This window comes from Pelodiscus sinensis, chromosome 1, assembly GCF_049634645.1.
Source record: "Pelodiscus sinensis isolate JC-2024 chromosome 1, ASM4963464v1, whole genome shotgun sequence".
NCBI classification, from domain to species: domain Eukaryota; kingdom Metazoa; phylum Chordata; order Testudines; family Trionychidae; genus Pelodiscus; species Pelodiscus sinensis.
In genome coordinates this window covers 201,179,676-201,197,789 of record NC_134711.1, presented here as the reverse complement: position 1 = coordinate 201,197,789, position 18,114 = coordinate 201,179,676, and the positions used below count along the sequence as shown (strand labels likewise).

Genomic DNA, 18,114 nt, shown 5'->3' with positions numbered 1-18,114 from the left:
TCATAACATTTTATTTCCTTTTTCACTGCCGCTGCACACTGAGTGGATGTTTTCAGAGAATTAGCCATGAGTCCAAGTTCTCTCTCGAGTAGTTGTAGCCAAATTAGTCCCCATCATATTGTACGTATACCTGGCATTATTTGTTTCCAATATGCATTACTTCACATTTGTCAACATTAAATTTTATTTGCCATTTTGCTGCCTGATCACTTAGTTTTGTGAGACCTTTTTAAAGCTCTTCACAGTCTGCTTTGGTCTTAACTATCTCGAGCAGTTTGGTATCGTGTGTAAATTTTGCCACCTCACTCTTTACTCCTTTCTCTAGATCATTTATAAATAAATTGAATAGGATTGGTCCAGGACAGACCTTGGAAGACTCTGCTAGTTACCTCTCTCCACTCTGAAAACCTACCATTTATTCCTATCCTTTGTTTCCTGTCTTAACTAGTTATCAGTCCATGAGAGGACCTTTCCTCTTATCCAATGATAACTTACTTTACCTAAGAGCCTTTGGTGAGAGACCTTTTCAAAGGCTTTTTGGAAATTTAAGTATACTATATCCACTGGATCCTCCCTGTACACATTTGTTGACTCCCTCATAGAAGTCTAGGAGATTAATAAGGCATGATTTCCCTTCAAAGAAACCACATTGACTTCCCCCAACAAATTATGTTCATCTAGGTATCTGACAATTTTATTCTTTACTATAGTTTCAACTAACTTGCTCGGTACGGACGTTAGACTTACCGGTCTGTAATTGCCAGAATCACCTCTAGAGCCCTTTTTAAATATTGGCAGCACGTTAGCTATCTTTCAGTCATTAGATATGGAAGATGATTTAAAGCAGTGTTTCTTAAACTTTTTAAGATTGAGGAACACCGAACAATTTTTTTTTTATGAGGAACACCAAGCAAAAAAATAAAATAAAATAAAAGGTTGGGGGAGAAGGGTCGGGGGAAAGGTTCCCCCCTCCCCCAATAACTTCCTCCCGACCCTTTCCCCCCCCCCGACCTTCCCCTCCCAATAAAAGGTTGCCTGCCCTTTTAAGGGTGGCCATTTTGAATTCTGTTCTCCGCAGCACACCTCCAACTGCCTCGTGGCAAACCAGTTTAAGAAACACTGACTTAAAGAATTATTGGTTACAAACCACAGTTAATTGTTCTGCAATTTTTCATTGGAGTTCTTTCATAACTCTTGGGTGAATGCCATCTGGTCCCAGTGACTTGTTACTATTAAGTTTAGCAGTCTGTCCCAAAACCTCCTCTAATGACACCTTAATCTGGCACAATTCCTCAGATTTGTCACCTAAAAGGAATGGCTCAGTTTTGGGAATCTCCCCAATATCTTCAGCTGTAAAGATTGAAGCAAAGAATTCATTTAGTTTCTCCGCAATGAGTTTATCATCTATGAGTGTTCCTTTAGCATCTCAGTCCTCCAAGGGCTCCACTGGTTTTTTAGACGGCTTCCTGCTTCTGATGTACTTAAACATTTTGCTATTACTTTGAGTTTTTGGCTAGCTGTTCTTCAGACTCCTTTTTGGCTTTTCTTATTATATTTTTATACTTAATCTGACAAAGTTTATGCTCCTTTCTATTTTCCTCACTAGAATTTGACTTTGACTTTTTAAAAGATGCCTTTTTATCGGTCACTGCTTCTTTTACTTCATTAAGCCACACTGGCACTTTTTTGGTTCTCTCAAATATATACCTCAAATTAAAAACGTAGTAAGTTGGGCCTCTATTATGGTGTCTTTGAAAAATTTCCATGCAGCTTGCAGGGATTTTACTTTTGTCGCTGTACCTTTTAATTTCTGTTTAACTTCCTCACTTTTGTGTAGTTTCCCTTTCTGAAAATAAATGCCTTAGGTGTTGGGCTGCTGAGGTATTTTTCCCACAACAGGAACGCTGAATTTTATTACATTACAGTCACTATTTCTAAGCAGTCCAATTACATTTACTTTTTGAACCTGCACTCCATTTAGAACTAAATCAAGAATAGCTTCTTCCCTTGTGGGTTCCAGAACTAGCTGCTCCCAGAAGCAGTCATTTAAGGTATCAAGCAATTTTATCTCTGCATCCCATCCTGAGGTGACATGTACCCAGTCAATATGGGGATAGTTGAAATGCCCCACTACTATTGAATTTATTTTGATAGTTACTATGAATGCTAAGGGAAATTAGAAAGACTATCACAGTCCTGGTCAGATGGGTCAGTAATATATCCCTATTGTTATAGTCTTATTATTGGAGCATGGAATGACTATCCATAGAGATTCTATGGAACATTTTGGCTCATTTAAGATTTTTACTTCATTTGAGTCTACATTTCTTTCATGTATTGTATAATGATATGCCCCTACCAGCACAACCTGTTCTGTTCTTCCAATATATTTTGTACCCTGATATGACTGTCACCCATTGATTATCCTCATTCTACCAAGTTTCCGTGATGCCTATTATATCAATATCCTCCTTTAAAATGAGGTACTCTAATTTATCCATTTTATTATTTAGACTTTTAGTGTTTGTGTATAAGCACTTTAATAATTTGTCACTATTTATCTGTCTTCCATATCCTGATATGTTAGAGTCAACTCTCTCATTTGATTGTGTCTCATCTGATCTGACCCCTACTTCCATTCTCTCCTCCTGACTAGAACAGAGAATCCCTATTAAGAGACCCTACACTAAAAGATAACGGCCATACTGGGTCAGACCAAAGGTCTATCTAGCCAACAGTGGCCAATACCAGATGCCCCAGAGGGAGGGAAGCACAACAAGTAATCCTCACGTGATCCCTCCCCTGTCCCCTACTTCCAGAGAAACAGGTTAGGGACACCATTCCTACCCATCCTGGTTAATTGCCATTGATAGATTCATGGAGGATAGGTCCATCTAGCTCTTTTTTTTAAAAGCCCTGTTAAAGTTCTAGCCTTTACCACAATCTCTGTCCAATCCTAATACAAGTTGCAATTCTCTTATAACCGGGATTCTCTGGTCCAGCAACATCCAAGGTCTGGCATGGATGTTGCGGACCAGAGAGTTCTGGTTGGTGGGCTAGCGACACAGATCCCTGCGGGGCTAGCAGGGCACTGGGCTGCCTGCAGTGAGTTGATGGCGGGGCCACCCAGTGTGTGGCAGCACAGCTGCCTAGCATGCAGGGCCCAATGCCCCAGCACATGGCTGCCTGGCTTGCAGGACCTGGCACCACAGCGCAGTGCATACAGTTGCACTGCAAGTCACGGAGCCACAGCAGCGGTGGCTGCCCCATTGATTCAGGAGAGTCAGCAGAAGGGGGAGCCAGCTGGGAGTCCAGTGGGCAGGCCAGAGGTGGCCAGTGGCAGGGGTCCAGAAATTACCTCTCTGGGTCTGGCAAAATCCCTGATCTGGGACTGGTCAGGCCCTGAGGGTGCCAGACCAGGGAGGTCCAACCTCTAGTAGTCAATACCCTTCAGACCAGTGACCTGTAGCACCATCTGATCTATTTGTTTTCACCTTTGCTCAAATGAAAAAGAGGAAAGATCCTTCTTGATAAGGGCAATTGAGTGAAGTGGGAAAAAGGAAGAGATGTGCTGCTGGCATTCAGATGGGCACACTGTTCAAATAATGGGATTTCCAGGAGGCTATTCCTATACTTCTACTCTGAAATAAACTAACAGAAAAAAAATGCACAAGAACATACTACAGAAGTCTGCAAAATACTACTGCATGCAAAGCACTTACAATTTAACATTTTTATAACATTTATATGGAGGTCAGGGAAGAGAGGGATTGTAAGAAAAAAATGTATACTGAATGCAAGAAAGGAAAAACCTCCATACGGGAGCTAAGTACAGACATGACCTCTTACTGAAGCAGGATTTTAGAGAGAGGAAGAAGAGCCAGGAACAAGAAAGAATATTTTTATTTGGCTGCCACTTTTCTACCTGAAGCAGAAATACTCAATTTTGGATTTTGTAGGGGCCCTAAAATTTAAGAAGCCATCAGCAATACAGGGATTGAAAACAGGATCTCCTATTAAACAACTTTACAACAACAAAATCAGCAACCTTCCATAAAAAAAATGTTTCAGTCAAGAGAATAGTTTAATATATCATAATTACGCTATTAATTGAAAAAAACACAATAAAAATATCTTGCAAGACTTCACGGCACCCCAATTCTTGGCTTTACAGTCTCATTTGTTGTCCATTTTATACCAGACATATGCAATGCCCTCTTGTATATGCTACATTTTATTAAGATAGGCATCACACAATATAATTTATAGCATTAAGGAAAAAAATTAATAATGATGCTTATATTTTTTGTAACTTTTTTACCAAGGTAGACACTTGTAGAAAAGACATACAAATTAATTTATTTTCTAAATTAGCAAAATCATATTCCTCTTTAAATCTGAGTTGGTCTACATAAGTGGAATTTGTGAGTTTGCAGAAGCTAAATATTATATTGCTGTTATTCATATTACAGTAACAAAGACACTTTCCAAGTGCCATAATGCTAATTGTACAACATATAGAAAGACAGAGGTCTCTGCCCCAAACATCATACAAACCCAAGAAAGTGAACCCCCCAAATGAAGGAAACCAAGAACCAGAGGAAAAAAATATCTAGAGGGCGGGGAAAAAACAGGGTGCAAAAAAATTGAACAGCAAATAAAACCTTATTTAGCAAGTAATTTACAACTCAGAACCTACTTTGTCTTAGTCACATGAAGCCAGTAGTATTTCTCCTAAACTCCTATGAGTTTCTTGTTAACAGTGAAAGCAACAAGGAATCCTGTGGCACCTTACAGACTAACAGATGTATTGGAGCATAAGCGTTCGTGGGCCAAGACCCACTTCATCAGATGCATCTGATAGCACATGATAGCATAATTTATGCTATCATGTGCCGAAAGTGTCCGTCTGCTATGTACATTGGACAAACGTCTCAGACACTTCGCCGAAGGATCAATGCTCACAAAACAGATATTAGACAGGATCACAAAGAAAAAACAGTTTCTTGCCATTTCAACCAGAAAGGACATTGTCTCAACGACTTGTTTACCTGCATCCTGCTTCAAAGGCCTTTTAAGACTTCACTTCAAAGAGAATCCTCTGAACTGTCATTCATGCTAAAATTCGACACTTTACGCCGGGGTCTTAACAAAGACTCTAGTTATCTTACCCATTACAAAGATAGCTTCCCCAATTATCACCTCTAACATCATTAGCTCAGACATTTACCTCCCCCTCCCCTGCATCCCCCTTCTGTTCTGAAATTTGATTTGTCCTTTTCATGTGTGTTCATATTTTTAATTGTATCCTTTGGTATATATGGTTGTGACTATTTTCTTCCACTATTTGATCTGAGGAAGTGGGTCTGGCCCACGAAAGCTCATCATCTAATAAACCATCTTGTTAGTCTTTAAAGTGCTACATAGTCCTGTATTTTGTTTCAGCTACCCTAGACTAACACGGCTACATTCTTATGTCTCCTGTTTTCCATCATTCACAAAGTTTATTCCTGCCTGCTTTCAGTCCAGGAATCAGCAAGGGATGCTGCGTGCATGGAACAGAAACAGACTGCTACAGAGCAGTTCTATGTTAAAGAGGTTAAACATAGGTGAGAGGATGGGAGGGCCTAAAAATATGGCAGGAAGAGTTGAAGATGTGAACAACATGATATGGGAATAAAATCAAATATGGGAAATCTAAGTATGAAGTACACTGAGTAATTGCTGCTAGTTAGCAATATGACAGATAACATAGCTGACTGGCTCGAATGCTTCCAAACTAAACTTTCTCTGGGCAAATGAGTTAAAGTATATCAATTAGGTTACAAAAGCAGTAACTCTGAAGAGAGCAATTTTCTGCTCAAATGTTTGGGTAGAAGTTTTCACCCAATTCTTTTACATAGTTTGTAATTACTTAGCATTTGATATTAGACCTCTTGCAAAGGATCTGCTGCCCCTAGTCACAGAAACACATGCCTGATTGCCAAATTCTTAACCCTTTTTCATCCAAATCTACCGCCAAAAGCATTTCTGCCATGATATTCATGATAAAGTCTTTTTTAAGCTTTAAATGATGCATAACAATTCAGTTATTTTATCAAGATGTGGATTCTTACTGTGCAACCTTAATATTTTAGACCCTGACCCCTCTCTCGTCTCCTTTTTATTTATTCATCTTGTTGACTTGTTTGGCTTTGTCTTGATAAAACGTTTTTGGTTCTGCATAGCAGCTAGCAAATTTTGCTTATTAAACAAATAGCTATTTGTTTATACAAGTATTCTAAGTTATCCAAATATTATTCAAAGTACAAATAGTAATGGGTTTAAAACTGCAGCACAGTAGATTTAGGTTATATACAAGGGAAAAATTCTAACTCTAAGGACATTTAAACTCTGGATTGCAAGAAGATTGTGAAATGCCTGTCACTGAAGATTTTTAAGAATTAAAAAGTTCAACCAATCCTTGTCAGGGATAATCTATTTTCTTGATCCTGCCTCAATGCAAGGTGCTGGACTTGATGGCCTCCTGGAATCCCTTCCAGCTCTACAATTGAGTCTATAAAAATGATCTAATCTGTATTTAGATACATGTAACATTTCAACACAAAATTTTGTAAATGACCTATATAGAAAAGAGTTTGCTTTCGTTATTTTTAAACCATACAACTTCCCATTTTCCTCAAATGTTGTCTGGCTCTCTTATGGGATAAGATGATTTGCACCACTTTATTGTCAAATTCTAATATTTATTATCTCAATTAATATTTTCCATTTTATATTTACATCAAAATCTTTCCAGTCACAGAGATCAAATGTTATCTTTGGTCTTCTGAATAAGTACAGTATTTCCTGACACAAGGCTTGTAGAATCCTGGATTATAAAATGCAATTTAATTTTTTAAACAGTTTGCAGTTCAAGAAATTTACCTTGAGTATAAGCATAGTCATCTGATCCAGAACTGCAACTCCTCTGGTATTTATGGATTCCTTTTTCTCCTCCAGATCCTGGCATTACTGAAATGGGCTGAATAGGTTCTGGTGCTGCAGAATGCTCCTCTTGGTCCACTAAATTTAAAAGATTCTCAGTCGGAGCTCGACCAACTGTGATTTTAAACACTGTTGAGTTTGGCTGAGATACCATTACCTGGGGAGACTGTGTTAATGCACCTGTAGGTCCAACTGGTTGTGTGTAAGTAATATATAATGGATTAACATTAAATGGTGGTTTTGGTTGACCTGACATACCTCTTGAAGGAGAGCCTGAAGGTGGAGTAGTGGCTGTATACAGCTGGTGCTGGTTTCGTTGAGATGGTTGATTACTGATCGGTGAAGGACTTCTATTCATTGCCGTCCCAGGTCTTTGTGGTGGCTCAACTGTAATTTCTATCTTGTTCATAGAACCTTTGGATAAACTAGGTCCACCATAAGGGAGATAAGATATTGAGTGACCACCCTGTTTTTGATAACCCTGGGATGCTTGTTGATAAGGGTGGGAAGGAACAGTTGAAGGACTAGGCGGCATAAACACATGTGAACTCTGATGACCTAACTGGGTAGGCTGTACCTGATGCTGAGGAGAGCCAAAAGGAGAAGGACATTGAGAAGCAGGTGGTGATTGATAAGCTGGCTGAGAGATCTGGGGCTGTTTAGGAGAATACTGTGAAGGCTGGTAGTTCTGTTGATGTGGATAAATAGGTAGCGGGCGCGGAGTATAATGTGGGACTGGGCCTTGCGGCGATGAATGCCACTGTGTATTCTGAGGAGTCTGTCGTCCTGAAGAACATTGAGAGGTCTGTCTAATATATATAGAACCAGGAGTCCCATAAAGATTGCTTGGAATCTGTGGAAGAATTTGTAAAGCTCTGGGTACTGTTTGTCCAGATGGGAGGTTTTGTGATAATGTAACAGTAATAGGATTTGTGCTGTACCGAGGTATGTGCATATATGGAGGAGGAGGGCCTTGCATAGCAGATGTATTCATTCCTGGGTGCATGGAAGATGGCTGTTGAGATGGCTGCGGAGGAGGAGTAGCTGCATTTCTATTCTGGTCATTCATGAAAAATGGATTGTAATTAGGAGAAGCTGCAACAACAGCTGGAGCAGAGTGTGGTTCTTGAAGTAAGCATATCAACTGTTTACCTGCTGTGCACTGAGGATCAATATGTCCATCACTTGAGCTATGTACCAGTGTACGACCACCATTAAGTTGAGCTCCTTCTGCATGGTAGTTGGCATGGGGATGAATACCCAGATTAATGTGCAAAAGGCGATTCCTGTTTATTCTGCTGTCATCAGGGCTATGGTACTCCATATATAAATATTTGCTGCTCTCTTGTGCAAGGACTCGACAACATGCTTCAAGGTTGTTGTTGTTCTAGAAGAAGGAATTGACACCAATTATCTTCAAATTACATCAGTAACTTGAGTCATTACATTTAACTGCAACTCCCATTAAGACTAGCTTGAACACATTAGGGATAACATTTCACAATACCTGGCATACCTACGATTCCTGAAATAAAGATAATCTCCACTAAACCATGCTATATAAGAAATGTGGCTGTTACTTACAATGAAACGTTATGATATCAGCTACTGAGTGACCTGCAAAATCTAGCAAGTCCATGTTAAGGTAAATAGAATTTGGTAATAACTTTGGTATTCATTCCTGGAAAGTTTGTTTCTTCATAAAAGGATGTGTGCCTATATTTAACAGTGTTTCAAATGAGAAAACACTACAAATTAGAACTATTTCACACAGTTTGAAACTCTAAAGTGTTCAAAAAAATATTTTTAAGTGGTTTAACATATTACAGCCATCCAATCTCCTTGGTTACTGAATTCACACTCCAAATACTTATCTTGTTTAACTTTATTTTAAATAGAAGCTAATGGAAGACAAATCAAAGCTCAGCATTAAAAAATTCACTTTATTTTACAAGTGTTCATCGTTCAAATGTATTCTGTCTAGTTTTCCTTGAGCCATGCAATAGGTAGTCCTGCATTTTGTCCTTTATTCCTTTGTGTAATACAATTCAATGTAATGTTTTCATTATTCCCCCTAGAAAATAGTTTTGAAGTAGTAAACAGCCACAAATGCTAACTAGGACAGATGTTTCACTATTCAGATGCTTGGGCAATATTTTCTAAATAGAGTTTAAAAGCTACTTACAAATAGTCTGAAAATGGTGCATAGTAGTATTTCAATGTCAGCAATGCAGATTGAAATCTGTTTTCAGAAGAATGGTTTATAAAGATAAACTAACTGTACCAATATTCTCCGGCAATTTAAAAAAGGAACTCAAACATTTTGCCCAAATTATTCTCTTACTGGTTTGGTTGTCAAGCAAGCTAGAGAAACGTAACTTCTAAATCCAAATAAGGACGCTGAAACAGTGTACTTACCTATGACAATTTATAAGACCCATTTAACAGCAACAAAAAGTTAAAAAAAACCCACACCCATAAATTCTACACTGGCCAAGTGATAAAAGACCTTTTAGAATTTTCAAATTTTTTGGAAATAGCCATTTTCCAAGACTCTTTATATTCTTACACTGCATCTTCAACTCCGACATTTTCTTTAAAATAAATAAAACTGAAAAAACTTGTGCCACTTTCAGAAGAATGAATAATCCAAACCCCTTCAAAGTTCAGGAGACGTGTAATTTCTGCTGCGCACCCTGCACCTGAATGTATGCCAAGTACGTGTTTTGAGTCAAAACGAAAACAGACTTTCCCCGCTATTTTAGTTATGGCCAAATCAGTCCTAATATTCTGGCTCAAGATAATGACACCCCAGATAGTCACTCAAGATTAAGGAAATGTGATTTCTATGCTATTTCAGAGAAAGCTTAGATATTTTTCACATTTCCAGAACAAAACCCTCCCCCTCTCCCCCCACAAATGGGATTCAGTCTCGTATCCAAACTAGCGTTCCCTGTAAGCTGTGTGGCAGCACAACCATGCTGCTGCTTAATAAGCCCCACCCAATGAGGGGTTCAAGTCTCATGCACGAGCTGCCTGGTAGAGGGAAGGGCACTTCCCCATCAGCAACGAAAGTGTCCCTTCTCCTGCCAGGCAGCTGTGTGTGTGAGTCTTGAGTCCCTAGCTGGGTGGGTCTCATTAAGCAACTGTGGGGTTGTGCTGCCATGCAGCTTAGAGGGAAAACAGATCTAAACTAGAGAGGTCAAGGTATAGTTTACTATACGATTAACCGATAAGCTTATTGGTTAATCTTGTCAACTACACACATTTCCCCTCCTCCCCAGCAAGCCTAAGTGACAGGGAGTACAAAATTAAAGCAGGATCCCAGTGTTCCATCCCCATAATTAGAGAAATGCAACAGAGAGCAACAGCAGATACCAGAAATCAGTCCTACACAGAAAGCAGTATGAGTCCATGATGCCCTCAAGTAGCATAACATGACAAAGACGAGAGGGGAATGACAGCAGCTTGGTGATATCCCATGGAATACTCTCTCACCTATCTAGAAAGACCTCAACTTTTTGGTGTATGCAAGACAGTTTTAAATAACTGGAACACACAGTGTAAAGGTAAGCCTATGACTATTCTTGGTTCATTTTCCTTTTTAACTCAGATATTGCACAGCCTTGTGCCCATTCTACACTAGGGACTTGTGCTGTAAAAACTATGTTTCTCAGTGCTATGAAGAACTGAGATCCCTGACTGACACAGATGTGCAGGCAAAAGTCCCAGGCGTAGGCATAGGTACACCAGCTGTGTTTTACAGGCATAGCTTCCTTCAATCATACAGGGTAGTTTTGCTATACAGGTACAAAGAGCAGTGACCATACCTGCAACTATACCTAGGAAGTGTTTTGCCGTGCAGCAGAGCAATATTCCCATATTAGTTTTTTTTCCCTTCTGCATTCAAGCTCATCTGAATAAAGTAAGTTTAGCCCACAAAAACTCATACTTTCTTTCTATAAACACACACACACACACACCCCTTGTTATTTTTAAAGTTAGAGACTAATATAGCTACTCCCTGAGATCATATTAATGAAGTGCTTCTAGTGTGGACGTGGTCTTGGATAACTTTGATATACTTAAAAGACTGTTGGAATACAATACATTAAAAAGAACACTGTTCAAATGTCCTCTGAGTGTCTGGATACTGTACTTCAGAGAGATCCTATAGCTTTGTCAGCTTATACATCTGGTAGTTCAATATGGTTAATCCTAGAAATAGACTGTTGCCTTTTGTAACTGGTGTTCTTCAAGATGTGTTGCTCCTCCTCTTTCCAATTTAGGGGTGCGTGTGCGCCATGTGCATAGTTGCCATTAAGATTTTCCCTAGCTGGATACCAATAATAGTAACCAAACACACAACTTTCATTGACAAATATAATAAAGAACAAGCAGCTAATGGCTTGAATGGAGGAGCCATTAACTTAGACAAGAACAGGTATAAATCCCATTGAAGTACTAGTTCCCTCACGTGAGGGTACAATCTATCCAAGCCCTTACGGAATGAGCTTATCAAGCAATCCACAAATACCGAACAGTCCTATGACTTGGGATGGAATATAGATATTGTGGCCAAATGCACCTTAATTGACGAAGTGGCCAACCCCTGTTTTAGCCCCAATAAGGAATTCCAAAATTAAGGTAACTAAAGCCTGCAACAGCTGGGTGCTCATTTGTAAGGCCCACAAAGCAAACCTCTTCCACTTGAATACATAGTAGACCAGGTTGAAGACTTCCTACCACCACTTCCCTGACCCCCTCCGAGCACTGTTGCTATAATACGCTCAACCATGGAACCTCCATGGTGCAAAGCTTGGAGCTGACAGACCCTCATGTACCCATGTTGCCTGGGCCAGGGTGGTGCTATCAAAAGGTCTGCACCTTCCTCACGGACCTTGGGAATCAAGGGAAATGGGGGAAAATGATTACAATAGGCCCTTCTTCCAATGAATTTGGAAAGCATCAGCCAAGGAGCCCCTGTTGCCGCACCAGTAAGAACAGAAGGCCTGGCACTTTCTGTTCCACCTAGCAGCAAACAGGTCGAGACGGGATGCCCCCACATTTGGAGAAGGCCTTGTGCAACATCCCACTTGTGCATTTGAAACAAGCGGCTGAAGTTATCTGCCAGGTACCAAGTTCTGAGACCCTGGCAGGTATGAGATCAGTAGATGCGTCTCATCGTGTATGCTCATCTCCCACAGCGACACTGCAGGGACAACACCACAGTGATGTTTTATATCAATAGATAAGGTGGTGGTCACTATTTCCCTATGCAAGGAGGCAAACAAACACTTCTCCCTTATTTCGCCCAAAAAGGCCAGACAGGCCAATCAGACAGCCCTGAGTTCCTTTACATTGATATGCATTGCAAATTCTGTTCGAGACCAGACACTCCAAGTCTTGAGTCCGCCCAGATGAGCACCCCATACCAAGTCTGAGGCACCTAACCAAAGCCAGGTTAGATGGGCCGAGGGGCATGAAACAGAAGCTTCTGGAACACATGGAGGGTCAAGCCACCAATGAAGAACCTACATCACCGCCAAGGTGGGGGTGGGGGGGGAAGAGTTAATACTGTCCAGATGGAGACAAGATGGCTTGTCCACCCCGGCCTACCACATTTGTAGGGAGCGGAGTCGAAGTCTGGCAAGGGGGACAACATGGGTACAGGAAGCCATGTGTCCCAATAGCAAGCAAGTCCTGGCTGTCCTAAATGGGTGGGTCCCCAGATCTGAATCAGTCTGTACATGCTCCCGAAATGGGGCTGGGGTGGGATGTCCTGGCTGCCAGGGAGCCCGAACATGCCCCTACAAACTCTTAGACTTGTGTGGGTGACATGGTCGACTTCTTCCTGCTCCACCTCCAGGACTAGGACCGCAGGCACATGCCCTTGGCCACCAGCATTGGAGTGTTGTGAACTAGGCAGCACTGGGCACAGAGACATCCCTGGAACCTGGTGTCATTGATCCTCCCCAGACCGGTGAGCCTATGCATGTCCTGACTGGCAGCTCAGTACTGAATGGGACTCCACCAGTGCCCTGAATGGCTGTGTAGCTGGAATCTGTCACCCTGACAGTCTGAGACAACCGTACCCCTACAGCACGGTCTCGACCCAGAGCTGACAAAGCAACAGAGACCGACCTGGAACCTCCAGCTTGCCCAGCGAGTCCAGAACAGCCACTGAGGCTGGGGCCTGCCACTGAGGAGGCCGCTGTAGGGTCAACTCCTGTCCTCTCTTTGAAGGGACCTGTGCTGAGCAGCACCTCGTCTTGGACTGGTGGTCCTCTGGTTCCAACTCTGACATGGATGTGGAATGTGGAGACTATGGAGAAGTGGTACCATGCTGGTAGCCTCTGCACAAGTGTAAGGTCACTGGGAAGACTACACCTTGTACCGGACACCTCCTGGAATCGATGCCGAAGGGAACCACCCCTGCTGATTGACCTGTGCTGCCCGTGAGGACTCCACCTTGTACAGGAGTCCCCACCATATCAGTTCCAAGGTGAAAGGGACCTTTGTAACACTGGAGGCTTTCCCCTTGACTGTACTGGGCCTAGTACCAGTGACGGTGCTGGTGAAATCAGAGATTCACGGAGGGACACTGACCAGTCAGATGTTAGCTCGATCAGGTCTCAGGAAGTCTCATAGGTTTCGGGAGCAGATGGCATTTCCACATCTCCCATCTGGCTCTCCGAGACAGAGTCCACTTGCACTGACTCGACAGTACCAGTGGGTTGTTTCCAAAGGTGTGCCAGATCAGGACGCAGTCCTTTAAGCCTATTAAGCTGTGGCAATAAGGGACCATCCCCTTTCCCACCTCTGCTTCTTCTGCACAGGAGAACAGGATTGGTGCTAAGAGCTAGGCTTCAGTGAACAACAGTGCCTTGGGGTGTCTTGTCCACTTCCTTCCTCAGAGCCAGCACAATCCGCACTAAAGAAGGCACACAGAGGCTGTCGTTTCTGGTCCTGTGGGGATCCTAAGGTGCCTCCATTAACAGACTTTGGAGGCAAAACTCTGTGTCTTCTAGTTCTGACGTAAAAGTGTTACAGACCTCATACTTGTCTGCTAAGTGGGCCACTCCCAAACACTTTGGGTAGTGCAGATCGCCAGTGGGCATAAACTTTGTGCACCATCTGCACTGCTTGAAGCCAGGGAGCTGAAGCATGCCCAGCCAAGTGTGGAAAACCAGAGTTCCCACTGCGAACTTAACACTTTAGAAAAAACACTACTTAACACTTTAGAAAAAACTAACTACAAAGCAACTAGGAAAAGCACACTTGCCTGAGGTAAGCGACGTTAGCTCTGACAACCATCACTAGTGGTAAGTAGTAACTGAGGGAGGGGGCGGTCAGCAGGCTGCTATATACCTAGCCATACTGGCGCCACTCTAGGGGTCTCCCCTGCCAATCTACAGTATTTAGCTAAGGAAAAACTTCCTGGCAACTGTGCACATGGCACGCACACACCTAAATTGGAATGCACATGAGCAATCATTTGAAGAACATCAACTTCCCAGTACACAAGAAATTACTGTCAGAGTACACAGTTCTATATTAAAAGAATGTCCTTTACTTGTCTAAAATCAGCTCAGAGCTATGATGGGTGGAGATATTGTATGCAGTAATTTCAGCAACAATAAAACTGCTGGAGCATTCCTATGGTTAAGTTGTATTCCCATTTTGCTATGTAGTGCTTGGGGGGAAAAGGACTGCAATTGGAGCTGGCAAAGAGGAAGGTCATGTCCCTACCCCCATATGAAACTGAACTGATTTCTAACTAGTCTATTACAAGGAGGTTAGTTTTATGCCATAATGATAGATATACTGTAACTGTTACTATGCTATTTTATTCTTCTGCAGCATACCTGGAGCATGCACTGAGACACCACACCTTCTGGGATTTCGGGAAAACGTTGCCGAAGGTCATGGAGTACCTGCACATCAAGTTGCTGACTCCCCTGCGCCATGCCAGACTGATGTTGTTCTGGGATTCTCAAGAATGGAGTTCAATAAGCTTTCCAGTGGATATGATCTTCCGTTGATTCAGGCATTTTCTATTAGGAAAAACAATTTATTAAATACATCAAATTCATCCAAGGTAAAAGTGAAGCTAGTTTCCTTCTCCCTCAACCAAATTGAGTTTGTGCACAGATGATCTGAATCAATTTCTAGGTCCACAGATGTAAAAGGGATGAAACACTGGAGTTGAGTCATGAATTTCTAATCCCAGATGTGCAATAGACTCCCTCAAGATCATCTGAAGAGTTTTTGTCCATGAAAGCTCATAATACTATATATATTTTTGTTAGTCTAAGGTGCCACAGGACTATTCATTATTTTTAAAGTTACAGACTAACATGGTTACTCCTCAGAGTTTTTAAATTTAAAAATAGTTGCAGACATTAAATAGAAAGTTGTAGACCTGAACTACAAAAACTAACAAAACACCTGTGTGGGCACTTTTGTAGCCTAGGCGTGGATTCTGAAACTGCTGGTCAGGACCACAAAGTGCACTGTGACCCTGTTATGATAGGGTTGCCAAAGCTGGCTTTGGTTCTGGGCACCAGCAAGTCTAAGCCAAAATGATTTCAGACTTGGGTGATAGGGTTCAGGTTACAGACTCCCCTGGCTGGGGCTAAAGCCCTGGACTTGGGCCTCTACCAGCACGAGGGGTGATAGTGCTCAGGCTTTGGTTCCTCCTTTCCCCCGCCACCTGGAGTATCATAGCTCAGGCTTCAGTCTGCCCTCCTTGGGTCATGTAGTAATTTATCATCAAAAAGGGGTCACTGTGCAATTAAGTGTGAGAACCTCTGGTTTAGGCATAATATATACATTAAACTATTCAAAATATAGAGCAATGTTCTCTGGATTTATTCTCATAACACACGCTAGTTAGAAAAAATATACAGCCACCATTTTTGTGGCAAACAGGAAAACAATTCTTCCTGACTCAAGCAATTAACCAATATTACCAAATCTTACAAATGATGAAACAGACATGTATAATTCTATTCCTATACATAAAATATTAACAATTTAAAATAGAAATGGGTACAATCTATAGGAAAATAATATTTTTACGCCTACAAGTCGTGAACATGCATTGAAGATACCTTCTGGGAAAGAGTGATTGAGAATCTGCTAAGTGATTTTAGGATATAGTAAGTATTTATCTTTAGTATTCATAAAATGTCACTTTCATATTTAAATACAGAGAGAAGAGTGTCCACTTTTGCCTCAGGATTCTTTTATCTAGTAGTATTCTAACTAGGGATGTGAGCATGTACCCTAGTACACAGTTAACTGATAAGCCTGGGCTCATTGGTTAACCCTAACCGTTACCTCCCCACCCCCGCACAGTTGCCTCTGTATCCGAGACAGCAGGGGAGGGAAAGAGGCAGGAGCCAGTGCCCTTGGAGCTACCTACCCCCTCCCACAGACACACCTGTCCCCCCCACCATCCTGCTGCCTCTAATACGCAAGGGGGGGGAGGAGGGAGAAGGTGAGAACGGGAGCTGGAAGGGAATGGCCTTAAAAGCTGGCTCCCCACTAGCACTAGCTCCTTCCCCCCCCCCCAACTCCCATGTAAATGTGTAACCACTGGAAAATTCAGTGGTTACACGTTTACACAATTAAACGTATTTAAAATCTCTAATTGTACCAAGTAACATTTGAACCGGAGTAAGGAGTGTACATTGGACACAAATGCATCTGAGTAAACATGGTTTACCCTTAAGACACACCAACACAATATTAGCCTTAAGTATCCTAGCTTAAATTAAATATCAAAGTAAGGATGCCTTCTACAATTGTGGCATACAGAAAATAACTAGTATTAAGTACTTACTATAGTTAACTATAATATATTTTATAAACATTAACTAATCCTCAAAACCTTCTGCCTCTCAAAACAGGATCAATGAACTTTGATAAGACAGAGCATCTACACTCCACAGAAGAGAGATATTTGGTATGACCCTCAAAATGAAAGCAATTGTATACAAATATTACTGTATCAAAGAAGATCTTTCATAAAAGCTTATGGTACATTTCTGTGAAAAATAGGCATTAATATTACATATAGGTCCCTATGAAATCCGCATTCACAAGAACATGGACAGAATTACAGAATCAAAACCAGCAACAGAATCCAGGTTCTCCCCAGTAGTAGGATCACAGGGGTAGGTGCACAAGGCAGGCTGAACAGCTGAACTGTGTGCAAGGGCCAGTGGACAGAAAGGGAAAAAGGAGGGGGGGAGGCAAGGGCCACGAGGGAGTGCAGGGGTTACAGAAGCAGCACTAGCATCCAGGATTTAGGGGGCAGCTTCTGAAAACTTGGTTCCTTTCTCTGTTAGTTTCACATTTGGAGTTGAAGCTGACCAAGGTGCTCCCTCTGGGACACTCGCATCACATTAAGAGAGAAGCTGAAATTTCCTTGGGGACCTATATCAATAGAAGTATGCCGGGCCCAAGAGAATAGATTCATTTGAAAGAACATCTTCATGCTCCTTTATGTGGTATCAGTATCCCTTCCTCAAAGGCACATGTACATGCAAAACTAGGATGCATGAGATTGTTATGCACAAGTTGTGGATGGGTTCCACTTGACATTTGGGCAGTGCTGTGCCTACACTAGCTGGTGCCCAGTGAGCTGCCAGCTTCGTTCTTCTGGCATAACCAAGGCTTCCACATGCCCAGCTGGTAGGGCTGCCAACTGTCTAATCCTGTAAACACTAAGACCCTTTCCTGAGGCCAGGGCCATCCCACCCCTTCTCTAAAGCCTTACACCCTTGCTCACTTCATCCACCCTCCTTCCATCACTCGCTCTACCTCCCACCCTCACTCCTTTTCACCAGGCTGGGGTAGGGGGCCGGGATTCAGGAGTGCATTGGAACTTACCTTGTGTGACTCTCAAAAAAATCAACTAGTACATCTCTCTGACAGTGGCTCCATGGCGGGGAGTAGGGGAGGTGGCAGGGGATCTCCAGGAAACTCAGGGTCAGTGCTCGATGTGGGGGACAGTGCGTATAGATTCTTACTCCCAGGACTGCAAGGATATGCCATGCCACCAGCCACTTCTGGGAGCAACGTACAGTGAATGCAGGTAGTAAGCCTGCTTTAGCC

At 42.0% G+C, this 18,114-nt stretch overlaps 1 protein-coding gene across 6 annotated transcripts in view; it reads right to left on the bottom strand.

Annotated features, from left to right (window-relative positions):
- Positions 1–18,114, bottom strand: part of TAB3 (TGF-beta activated kinase 1 (MAP3K7) binding protein 3) — a 77,436-nt gene that overhangs the window by 15,918 nt on the left and 43,404 nt on the right. For 3 of the 6 annotated variants that reach the window (XM_075913269.1, XM_075913266.1, XM_075913267.1), the window contains exons 2-3: positions 14,856–15,044; positions 6,928–8,374 (exon numbers count right to left, since the gene is read on the bottom strand). In XM_075913269.1, the coding sequence (XP_075769384.1) occupies positions 6,928–8,374; positions 14,856–14,957 (1,549 nt within the window). In that variant the 5' untranslated portion in view covers positions 14,958–15,044. The remainder of the gene's footprint in view (positions 1–6,927; positions 8,375–14,855; positions 15,045–18,114) is intronic. The other 3 variants (XM_075913271.1, XM_075913268.1, XM_075913272.1) reach the window with 3 other exon arrangements.